Raw genomic sequence first — 12,958 nt, forward strand, 5'->3', positions numbered from 1 at the left:
AGGGTACATACAGTTACTAAAAATATCCAATACAATGATGAATTTGGAGTTTCCTTAATGGCCTCAAGAAATATCCAGGTCCTAAATACAAGCCATCTATTTTCATATGACTTTCGATGACTTCATCCATTCTCTTGTGGTTTGTATTCCTCATTTATTTGTACAATTTGTGTTAGGGATATTTTCTACTGTAAAACCACCACATAAAAAGGTTGAGAGAATAGTACCTAAACATTCCACATTTTTTAAAGATAAAATATCAGTTCTGTTAACATAGGGTACACAAAAGAATTAAATACTATTAAAAAGCAACTACTCATCATATATATCAATCAGTTCTAAGTACCTATGATTTTACCAGCAGATCTTGTGTGAAATAATACTTTTCACACTTATCAAATAATGATACATATTTAACACAATGTCACACTTCTAAATGAAAATACTTTTAAAAAACAAACATAACCCAAATTGGTATAAATTCCAAGTTTATCTTTTCTTGATAAAGGGGAATGGATACAAACTCTTCGTAACAATGGGAAATGGATGAAACCTATTCTTGATAATAGGGAATGAGTGTAACTTATTCTTGATAACAGGGAACATAAGAGGAACACATTAGCATTATTCATTCCTAAATAAAAATGTGTTCCATTAAAAATTAGTTACTAACCAGCTGAATCAAATGCTGCAGCTCTGGCTCTCACTGAAGACATAAAAGGTTCATCTACAAGAGGAACCGCTTCTGGCATAGGTGCTTCTCCCTTTACTATATCACCTACAGGTGGTGGTTTGTGTGGACTAAGGTCTCTTTGGCTGGTTCTTCCTGGTCCACGACGACTAAATGGTCCTTGAACTTTCTTTGGGCTACTGTCTGCTTGACTTGTATATTCCTCCCCAAACAGGTCACCAACTTTTCCATCCCGAGACCCTAATCTGAAAAGAAAAAAGTATCAACTCCAAATAGACATAAAATGAAAACCAAGGTTTTCCAATTTGTAATGATAAAGTGGTCAGTACACTTTCATAAAAAAATCAAGTCAAAATCTGCACAAGAAAGTCAAACCTACAACTGATTAATGAAGCTACTAAAAAAGGATAAGTATCATGACAATGGCAATCTTGATTATTTATCAGTTTAGTCTGTTATTTTATTTTTATTGCTATTGTTATTTTCTGCAATGTTGAAATGTGAAGGATGTTCAATGTATGGGAAACATGTGGTGGATTTCAGCAATTGTCTGTATGTATTTAAGTTGTTTTGTGACGTCATAGAAGAGAAGATGGCAGTGGCATCGGGTGCAAAAGGAAAACAATAACAGAATGTGGTAGGAGGAGACGTGCGAGGGTTGTTTGGTTGGCAAAAGAGCGCTCCCTGTCTGATAGGAGTTTTGGGTTGTAAGTCTAGTTGTGATGTTCAAAGTTTTAAGCTGGAGTATACTGGGACTGAAGAAAGTGAACAGGTGGGTAGACTGCACTTTTGCAATAAAAAGGAAAGATTATGCTAGGAAAATATTCAAACTGGTAGCAGAGATGGTCGGATCAGATAGTGAAGAAAGGGAGATGAGATGGAGAAGGGAATGTCTGAGATTTAACGGGATACAAGAAGAGCACAAAGGATGGAGAGGACAAGTTGAAGATTAGCTAGTGGTGTTTGGAGATGTAAAATACCCTGTGATAGAGATAAGAATGAGCTTAAAAGGGATAACCCAAGTAGTGGTGGAAGGAATAGATAAAGATGAACTTAAGGGTACAGAGGGTCCAAAGATAATCTTATCCAAACTAGATGAAGCCTATCCAAAAGACAAGCTAATGGAGAATTACAGAAAAATGAAAAATTATTTCAAAATAGGAAATGAATCTAGTGAAAAGATGAGACTTTTTAATTAGGTACGTAAAGGCAGAATCAGATTGTAACAGAGCAATGCGGAATAGCATGCTTGAAGGAGAAGCTAAGGGTTTTCATGTATTGGAGAAGCAAATATCACAGAAAACAAAAAACAAATGGTATTAGTAGCTTGCTGCCAAGGAAAGTTAGAATATAAAACAGTGTCACAAATAATAATAACAAGAATATTCGATGGATTTTACAGATGGGGATTATTTATTGAAAACGGCTCAGTTTTGAATTGGCCTGTATGAACACATGGTTTCAAAAGTTAGATAAGTACTTGATAAGTTATGAGAATGGAGGAGTGCAGAGCTAAATAGATACATCCTGGTTAGAGGAGCCAACAAAATCAATGTGACATATTGCAAAGTGATCTTGGGAGAAGCGTGTGTCAAACAGCATAGGTTGGTGGTGATGGATTTTACAATGAGTGGTAGGACACCCAAGAAAAGAATGAGAAGATCTAAATTAAGATTTGTGACCTTAAAGGAAATAAGGGGGAGCAATTTAGGAGTACTATTATGAGCGAGAGATGCCTGGAAAGGGGGAACATAGAATTTGGACAAGGTAACAGTGGGAAATATCTGGGCAGACATGAGAGAAATGTGTGACCCAGGCTAACAACCTACACATCTCTTGAAAATGGGCCACAGATAGGACCTGAATGTACTTGAGTGTGGAGTAAAATCAAATGTAAATACTTAGAAGTAATTTTGTGGGTTTCTTTTTCAATCTTCAGAAGAAAACTGAAAGTAGTTTTTGTTTGATTGGAATTGTTATACATTGGATGTCAAAACTGCATATTTAAAAGGTGACAAATTACAAAGAGAAGTATATTTAAAGCCACCTAAGGAAGATGGCTGAAGTGGATTATGGAAGTTGAAGGAAACTGTTTATGGGCTCAAGGACGCAGCAAAATCATGGTATTGTAAAGTGGTAAAAGTAGTGGAGCTTAAAGGCAAGAGGAGTACACTAGAACCTAATAGTATATTCTTTTGGAAAAAGATAATAAATTAAATGGTATTTTGTGTACATACACATGTAGTAGATGATTTGTGCTACGGAGGAACTGAAGAATTTGTAGAAGAAACCATTGGGCAATTAAAAGGAAAATTGCATGGAGGAGAAAGAATGTAATAGGTTTTAGTACACTGAAGCAGTAGTAAAGCAGAAAAATAGATTTTGTCTTAATCAGTGGCAATATATAAATTCTATAAGAGAACCAGAAGCTCGATGATTTAACAGGTAATAGTGTTAGGACAAAAGGAGTTAACAGAGTACAGATCAGTGGTAGGACAGTTGAATTGGGTATCGCTACATACCATGCCAGAAATATCATACGATGTTAGTTAAGTCAAGTCTTTAAAGAAGGAACAACTCAAGGTGTGAAGAAGCTCATTAAAATTCTGAGAAAGACGAAGAACATGATGGGTGAAATACAATAAGTGACGTGGAAGAAGAAAAGATCTATTGGGAAGCAGATGCTTCATTTGGGAATATAGATAGCCATACTCAATTGGGTTATATTATATCCTTGACAGATGGTAAGAGTTTAAGTCCAAGAAATCCAGGAGTGGCAAAATCCACCACTGAAGCAGCAGCTCTGAGTGTTGGGAAGGCTATAGAAGGATTGATATATTTCAAACATTTGTGGGAAGAGGTGGTAGGAGGGAGAAATTTAGAAGCACTGGTTAATACTTATAGTAAAACACTAATGACTTCAATAAAATTGAGTACTGGTGTACAAAGTAAGATTAAAAATAGATATTGCTGCAATAAGGGAAACAATAGAATCTGGGGGAAATAAAGGTGAGATGGATAAAAGGAAAGGATCATGTAGCTGATGCATTAACTAAGGCAGCAGTTTCAGGGGAAAATACTAGAAATTATGTACAGGGTAAAAAGTTGGAGAATAAAGGAAATTAGAGGGGACTAGGTTAGGAAGCAGTTGGAGGGGAGGGAGAAAGAGATAAGTGTGATTATATATCAGTTTAGTCAATTATTTTATATGTTATTATTTTCTGTATTGGTAAAATGTGGTTGATGTCCAACATATGGGAAACTTGGTGGATTTTCAGAAATGTCTGGATGTATTTAAGTTGTGTTATGACGTCATAGAAGAGAAGATGGCAGAAGCATCGGGTGCAAAAGGAATACAATAATAAAGTACATTAGAAGGAGACACGTGCAAGTTGTTTGGTTGGTAGGAGAGAGCTCTCTGTCTGATAGGAGTTTTGGGTTGTAAGTCTTGTGTGGTGTTGTTCAAAGTTTTAAGCTGGAGTATACTGGGACTGGAGAAAGTGAACAGGTGAGTAGATTGCACATGTTAAAAAAGAAAGATTAGGCTAGGAAAATATTAAAAAATCTACCTTGAAAGATTTCCATTTTTTGAAGGGCTTGATAATTTAACAGGACTTCCTGCTTGTATATGACTACTACTCTGAGACTGGTAAGGTTTAGATGGACTACTTGTTCCAGAGCGAGATTTCACTGGACTCCTGGAACGATCGACACGCTCCGGTGAGGCATCCCGGATGTGTTGTTCCCAGCGACTTCTCATCTCGTCTACTTTTGAAGGGCTTACGTCACGTCTGTTACACTGTAAAAAGGCAGAAAAAGAGAAATCTTAAGCTATGACAAACAAAATTTCCTTCATCTATTATGCTACTGGGCTTAAAGGACACCAAATATAAAATAACTAACAATTACAAATGACAACTTGCAATCCTGCAGCAATAGCCATAACAAGCAAGCACACAAATCAGCCCTTATTTACACTTCCCGTTGGATGAGTGGACTTAGTGCTCAGCTAGCAATCTGGTGGTCCGAGTTCAATTCTCGGCCCAGCCAACGAGAAATCAAAGGAATTTATTTCTGGTGACAGAAATTCATTTCTCGATGTAATGTGGTTTGGATCCCACAATAAGCTGTAGGTCCCGTTGCTAGGTAACCAATTGGTTCCTAGCCACTTAAAAATATCTAATCCTTCAGGCCAGCCCTAGGATAGCTGTTAATCAGCTCAGTGGTCTGGTAAAACTAAGATATACTTAACTCAAGCCCTTATTTACTCACCCTGGGAAGATAGACAGCTGAGGCTTTCAATAACAAAACCAATCCCAAAGAATAAGTGTTGATTACTGGTAAAACCCAGACAATAAACAAACCATCCCCAATAAATTAACCACTATCTAAAGAGATCTAGAAAACCTCAAATGTAACATGACTGAACAGAAAAAGACACCCAATCACTAAATATTTATCATAAGAATTGCAAGCTATAAGCAAAGAGCTCTATTACCAATTTATTGAGAAATGTCAGGAATAACAGAAAACCAAACATCAACGGGGCTGACGCCACAGCGTCACTCTGACTCGAAGCGGCGGCAGACACTGGCGGAGCAATACAAAGCTAAAGAATATCACTTATGCTATTCAGTAGCTTGAAAAAATATTTATAAGCTGGCAAATACAGTAGAGACCTGGACCTCAATCGTATTAAAACTCAAAATAATCGGATTTCAACGGAAAATTTAGAGTAAATGTTGCATCTGAGCGCACCAAAAATCCGGAAAACAACCCGAGGAATCATATGATTTTTGTAAACAAAAGTGGTTCAGTCAGTGGCTGCTTAATAGGTGTTGTTCCTGAACACCGCGGATAGCAAGCTACGATAACTTTTATCGTAGAGACTGCTAAGCTGCATTCTTCTCTTAAAAAGAGAAGGAAGTCAGCAATTATGGTCGCAGAGGTATTGGATGAGGATAGTATCTTCGTCCTGTACCATCTCCGAAACACTTCCCACTTCGACTGGTAGACTCGCAAGGTTGATGACCTGCGGGCTCTGGTGATCGCGCTAGCAGCTTTGGGCGAAAAGCCTCTCGCTCTAACAAGTCTCTCGATAGTCTGAAGGCAGTCAGGCAGAGAGCAAGGAGGTTTCTGTGAAACCTGTCTAAGTGGGGTTGTCTGAGCAGATCTCTCCCGAGTGGAAGAGATCTGGGGAAGTCCACCATCCATTCCAGTACCTCTGTGAACCATTCCTGAGCAGGCCTAAAGGGAGCGACCAGAGTTAGTTTCGTTCCTGTTGAGGAGACGAACTTTCTCAATACTTCCCCCAAAACCTTGAATAGGAGAAACGCGTAGCCGTCTATCCCTGTCCAGCCTAGAAGGAGTGCGCCTCCCGCTATTGCCCTCGGATCCGAAATGAAGGAGCAAAAGTTGTCCAGTCTCTTGTTCCACTTCGTAGCAAAAAGGTCTATGTGTGGTCTGCCCCAAAGGCTCCACAACATTTGGTGAACGTCTTGATGAGAGTCCATTCTGTGGGGGGGACTTGATCCCTCCTGCTCAGCAGGTCCGCCCTTACATTCTTCTCTCCCTGAACAAATCTGGTGAGAAGCGTAATTCTCTCTCCTCTGTCCACAGCAACAGGTCTCTTGCTGTTTCGTACAGGGAGACGGAATGAGTCCCTCCCTGTTTTCTTATATATGCGAGAGCCGTGGTGTTGTCCAAGTTGACCTGGACCACCGAGCCTCTGACTTCTGGTTCGAAACTCCTCAGGGCCAGAAAGACTACATTCAACTCCTCCTTGTTGATGTGCCAGTTCACCTGGTCCCCCTTCCAGGTGCCTGACACTTCTTCCGCCCCTAGTGTTGCTCCCCATCTATTCCAGGATTGATCACTTACTGTGAGATATTCTCTTTTAGTAGCAGTCTTCTTCCAAACGCTAGACTGTCAATGGGGACTAACCCACTTACATGACAGAAGCTTTTTGGAACTTGTCAATGGGGCTTACCCACTTACATGACAGAACCTTTTTGGATCTTGTCAATGGGGGCTTACCCACTTACATGACAGAACCTTTAGGATCTTGTCAATGGGGGCCAACCCACTTACATGACAGAACCCATTCCAGGAATTCGAGCATTTGGCGGGGTTCCCGATTATCGAGGTAATAATTATCAGGGATTCTCGTCTAGCTCACTTTGAACCGTGGTTTCGCTTAAGTGTTAAGATATTGTAAAATACTCTAACACTGCGAGTGCTAGAAATTCCGCAGAATCTTAAGCACTCGGCGAAACCCCCACCGAATTTGTCAGACGATCATCGGTTGGTGGTCCTCTCGATTCCCGTAGAAATCGAGGATGGGGCAGGATCCCTCCTCAATGACTGGGCTTAAGCCAGGTAGGACCCGAAGGTCCCCACCCTGCAGCGCAGTCCTGAACGTAGTAGAGGCGTTTCTCCGAAGAAGGGCGCCTGCTTGAAGAAGAGCGCCTGCGAGGTGAGAAGCGCCTGCTGGGAGACGAGAGCCTGGCTGGAGAAGAGTGTCTGCTAAGAGAGGAGCGCCTGCGAGGAGAGGCGCGTCTATCATGCGAAGAGCGCTTGTGAGGAGAGGGGCGTCTACCAGGAGTAGAGCGCCTGTCAGGAGAATCGTGCCTGCCAGGTGAGAGGCGCCTGCTGTGAGAAGAGCGCCTGGTAGGCGCAAAAGCGCATGCTAGAAGAGGAGCGCCTGTCAAGAGGCGCCCGCTTGCTAGAAGAGGAGTGGCTAACTGGAGAAGAGCGCCTAACATCTTGGTTCTATTTTATATCAATAAACTACATTAATGTAAAGAAAATCCACGATTATAATACACTCCCTAGCATACTGATATCGAAATTATTCGGTTATAATCAGTTGAATCACTTCAACTAATGCAATGGCGTAATACATATTTGCAGTTGTTTTCTCAAAAAATAAATAAATGAATAAATAACTCATTAAACATGACTAAGTTTACAATAATGTAAGTCAGTCTTCACCCTAAGATTAATTAACAAATTAACCATATTTTACTAACCTATTAACCCTCTTACGCCGATTGGACGTATTAAACGTCGAGTCAAAATGTCTCCCGTATGCCGATTGGACGTATCATACGTCGGCTCAAAAAAGTTTTTTTTTAAATTCGCGGAAAAATACTTATAGGCCTACCAGCCGAAAACTTTTGAATCACGCGCCTTGGGGGATGCTGGGAGTTCACAGATCAAGGCGTTGTTTTGTTTACAAACGCTACGCAGGCGCGAATTTCTTTCTTATCGCACTAAAAAGTATCAGTGACACATCTCAAAAATTATTTCGTCACTTTGACATAATTTTTGCACCATTTTAAATTATCCTTTACATGAAGTATTATATATGAAAATGTGCGCAATTTCATGTAAAATACAACAAAAAAATACTCATGATTGTAGCTTTTATCAGTTTTGAAATATTTTCATATAAATAATGATAAGTGCCAAAATTTCAACCTTCGGTCAACTTTGGCTCTACCGAAATGGTCGAGAAATGCAATTGTAAGCTAAAATTCTTATATTATAGTAATATTCAATCATTTGCCTTCATTTTGCAACAAATTGGACGTCTCTAGCACAATATTTCGATTTATGGTGAATTTATGAAAAAACTTTTTCCTTACGTTTGTGCGATAACTCTTCAGATAAATTTTTTCGTGCGATTGTCCTAATGTTTGCACCCTTTTAAATTTGCCGTTACATAAAGTTTTATATATGGAAATGTGCGCAATTTCATGCACAATACAACAAAAAAACAACCCATGGTTGTAGCTTTTATCAGTTTCGAAATATTTTCATATAAATAACGTTAAGTGCAAACATTTCAACTTTCGGTCAACTTTGACTCTACCGAAATGGTCGAAAAACGCAATTGTAAGCTAAAACTCTTATATTCTAGTAATATTCAATCATTTACCTTCATTTTGCAACGACTTGGAAGTCTCTAGCACAATATTTCGATTTATGGTGAATTTATGAAAAAAAAAAAAAAAAAAAAACACTCTACGTCCGCGCAGTAACTCTTCCAAAAAAATCAGAATTTTTTTTGTGCGATTGTCGAAATGTTTGCACCATTTAAAATTAGCTGTTACATAAAGTTTTATATATGAAAATGTGCGCAATTTCATGTAGAATACAACTAAAAATGATTGAAGGTTGTAGCTTTTAAATTTTGTCTAAATATTTGCATATAAATCACGATAAATAGAAAAAAAATCACGTTCGGTCAAATTTGACTCTACCGAAATAGTTGAAAAACGCAATTGTAAGCTAAAACTCTTACGGCCTAGTAATATTCCATCATTTATCTTCATTTTGAAATGAATTTGAAGTCTCTAGAACAATATTGTGATTTATGGTGAATTTTTGAAAAATATATTTACCTTCACTCTGAGCGCCAATTCGCGGCCGCAAGTCTCCGAAATACGTACATCGCATTATCCTAATATTTGCTCCTTTTCATATTAGCCGTTTTATAGAGTTTCATATATCAAAATGTGCGCAAATTCATGAAGAATACAATAAAAAATAAGTAAAGGTTGTAGCTTTTTCCATCTTCGAAATATGTGCATATAAAAAAATATATATATAAAAATTTCGACATTCGGTCAAATTTAACTCGTCCGAAATGGTGGAAATCTGCAATTCTAATCTAAAACTCTTACAGTATCGTAATATTAAATCATTTGTCTTAATTTTGAAACAAATTGGAAGTCTCTAGAACAATATTTAGAATTACGGTGAATTTTTGAAAATAAAATTTTTTTACGTCCGCGCGTTACGAATTCGTACATCATTTTGTGATAATATTTTTTTGGTGTTGCTTTTATTGTTTTACTATGTATTATATATCAAAATGATTGCAATTTAGTGTACAATACAACGAAAAAAAAGTAACTCGTTAGCTTTGACCGTTTTTTGCACAGCGTGATTTGAATACAATTATCTATGAATTTTTTTTTTCACTACCATATCTCGCATTATTTACATATGATAATGATATTATTTTTCATTTCTGATGATTGCATACTAAACTTCAAGCAATGCCAAAAAAATGAGCCAAAAATGAACTCTTAATCTTTAAAACTAAGCGCGCTGTGATTTTTTGAAAAAATTATTTTTTCCGCTTCCGCGCTCACTCAAAACCGGCGCCGGCATACAGGAGAGGTTTTGATTTTTAGGGCTTCGGCGTAAGAGGGTTAATATATACAAACACAAATTGAAGATTGCTGAACCTAAAGAATTAATGCATTTGTAAGACATCACGTTTGGGTTACGTCATCTGCTGTTGCCAAATCAGTTCATAATTGACAATCGTATGATCACATCTGATATTGGCGCGTGAACACTCAAGACTAGTGAAAAAAGGTTCATTTTTCAAAAATATTAGAATTTTCAAGAATATTATATAATTTCAATAATTTTTAAAAGCCTAAATATACATGCGGACCTACAGGGCCGCATACGTGAGGAGTGCAGACCCCAGCTCTGCATTCAATGACTCCCCCTTGAATCTTCTCTGCACCTTTGGTCATTTCTCCGCACTTTGGCAACATTGAATCGCAGTGACAGCGGTCTCATACTCATACAACGTTAGCTCTCGCCGACTCGTAATCCTGAGTTGCCAGCTAGTCCATTCTACAAAGGAATGCGTTCGGCTAGAACCATCGAGCATAAAAATACGCTCGAGCAATTATATTTAAGTGAAACGGATTTCGGTAAATACAAAAGCTGAGTTGGTGTTGTCGTGACAATACCATAAGAATCTAAAATCGAAACTGGTAACTCCTGGGAGGTTGCAGGGAGCCCCGAGTTGCAATTCAATTAGGATACTAGTCGTCTCGGTCGCCATCCGTAGAGTTAACTACGGTATGCGTCTACACCCCAGACAATTCAACTGCTTAACAGAATCATGTCGCGAAGGTAATATATGTAGTATATTTGTAGGTTTCTGTACAACGACCTCCATCCTACATTCTTTTCCCTAGGAGGAATGAGAATAAGGATTGGAGAGCGAACGCCTTCGTTCTCTAGTCAAGAGAGTGAAGGAGAAGTCTTTCCCGTAGGAAAGCTTCAATTTTGAACAGAGTACCGAAGACGACAGGTCAAGTCAAACTGGATGCCAGTCATCTCGAAGACGAATCCGCAGGTTCGAAAAAGGGAGAAGGTTGCAACAACTACATTAGGGTTAGGTTCTAAAGCCTTCTCAACTAGCTCGTTAGTACGAGAACTACTGGAGTTTCTAGACGAAGCTTTCCTAACTCTGTTCTTCTCTAACTTTCTCAAAGACGAAAGAGACTTCTTCCTCATTCAAAATCACACATTCAGTACAAGGATTATGAATAGAACACTCAAGTCTACAGTGCGAGGATCAACCGAACCCTTCGGTAGTCTTACCTCACACATTCATCGCACATATTCTAAAAACAGTACTAGCGTCTGACGCATTAGAGAATCATAAAAAGGAAATCCAAATAAAAAGTTAACAAAAGCGTATGCCAAGCCAACGATCCAATAAGTCACCAAAAGACAGCCAAAAGATCCACAGCAAGCGAAAAACGAAATCCAAATCAGGAGGAATCAACAACGGGTGTTGTTGGGACCGGCGACAGAGAAAATCTGATTAGAAAACGGGAATGGTTCCTAGTCCTGCCACCCAGCGGCGGAAGGGTAGATCACCTGACCTACCTGTAGTGTGTGCCACGAAATTTGAATTTCTGTCGGGGACGTCGGAGACTATAGCTAAGTATATATCTGCCGGGGAAGTTTCATGTATAAAAATCAAAGTGCATTGAAAGCTGTTATTTGACACTGAACTTAATTATAATTTATGTGTATTTATGGGTAATGTTTTGTATAAAAAGGCAAGGTTAGGGTAATGACGGGTGGTCAAGAACAGATTAATCCATTTTCAGTTATTTCTTCAGAAAAAATTCCTTCACATCTCAACAAAATAGCATCTCGTCGCTCTTCTAGAATGAATTAACATCGAGGTCTAGGGCTCTACTGTACAAAGAACAGCACAAAGACAACAATACTTGTTCAACAAATATGTAACCACATTAAGTAAAAGCTACAGAAATCATGCCATATAGCCCTTACAACAAATGGAAAGCAAAATATTTTAAAGCATCCTACCTTGGATTTGCACTCTGGACTGGCTACCCTAGAGCGGGTACGAACAGGGCTGGAAGCAGGGCTTTTAGGGTGACAAGTCAAAATGACTGGTGGAGGTGGCGGAGCAGGCGTAGTAATGATGCTGTTAGCATGCACTGAGTTAAGCTGGTTAAGTGAAGGCTTTGAAGCAATTTTATTCTTCTCTTTCACTGGACTTGTTACCTTAGTTGGACTGCCATTATTCCTCATGAACTCAGCTAAACTCATGCCTTTTACCTTTGAGGGACTGACAGGAGCTGCAGGTTCTCCATTTGTTTGGGCCTCCTGCTCCTTTTTAAAGTCATAATAGAGCCGAGAATGTGACTCAGTTGGAGTGAAACCTTGTGCTTCCTGTAAAGAGTTGGTTAAAATGAAATAAGAACAACACTATCCAAATTACACAATCAATAACACTGATTAAATGCTTCTTTACTTTTAAACCTATTACACTATCAAAGATACTACTATCTGATTTATAATATGTATACTAAGAGAACAGAGTATTCTTTTCTTAAGAGTACATACTAAATACCTTGCTGAATTGAAGATAGATACTGATCTCATTGATTACATAAGAAAGTTTTAACATTTTAAAATTTACTGTCTTACAATGGTCCAGACCTATGTAACTTATGTCTGAAATTCTGATGATTCTCCCCTGTCCCCAACCTTTAAGATTTATTCCATGAATTTTGAGTCATTCTGAAATTTTCATTGATTGTTGTCCATTTTTGAACATACTAAAATAATTTCTAGGCCCTCAAGCAGAAAAAAAGGAAAATTCTAAGAAAAATAAGCTCAGCAAGCAATAAAAAAAACATTGCAATATCCATAGTCAGAGTGCTTAGCCAGACAAACTTTGTGACACCCAAATACCTCAAAAGGGAGCTTTAATATGCAATACAACTACTCATGCTACAGCACTAGTTCTAGGACACACTTGATAAAACCAGTTCTAATGAATTTATACACTTATAAAGCTGGCCAAGATGTGAGTATGCCTATGATTTGACAAAAATTTATTTATACTTTTAGCCTTACAATAACTAGACTTAATTTCTAGATAGCCATTCTTTCCCTTTTCTA

At 38.3% G+C, this 12,958-nt stretch overlaps 1 protein-coding gene across 1 annotated transcript in view; it reads right to left on the bottom strand.

The window, feature by feature from the left end:
* The window catches only part of LOC135221165 (anillin-like), a 286,604-nt gene that overhangs the window by 166,158 nt on the left and 107,488 nt on the right, over window positions 1–12,958 (bottom strand). The window contains exons 9-11 of the mRNA XM_064258989.1: window positions 11,855–12,223; window positions 4,261–4,490; window positions 674–936 (exon numbers count right to left, since the gene is read on the bottom strand). Coding sequence (XP_064115059.1) covers window positions 674–936; window positions 4,261–4,490; window positions 11,855–12,223 — 862 coding nt within the window. The remainder of the gene's footprint in view (window positions 1–673; window positions 937–4,260; window positions 4,491–11,854; window positions 12,224–12,958) is intronic.

Source organism: Macrobrachium nipponense, chromosome 2 (genome assembly GCF_015104395.2).
Source record: "Macrobrachium nipponense isolate FS-2020 chromosome 2, ASM1510439v2, whole genome shotgun sequence".
NCBI classification, from domain to species: Eukaryota; Metazoa; Arthropoda; class Malacostraca; order Decapoda; family Palaemonidae; genus Macrobrachium; species Macrobrachium nipponense.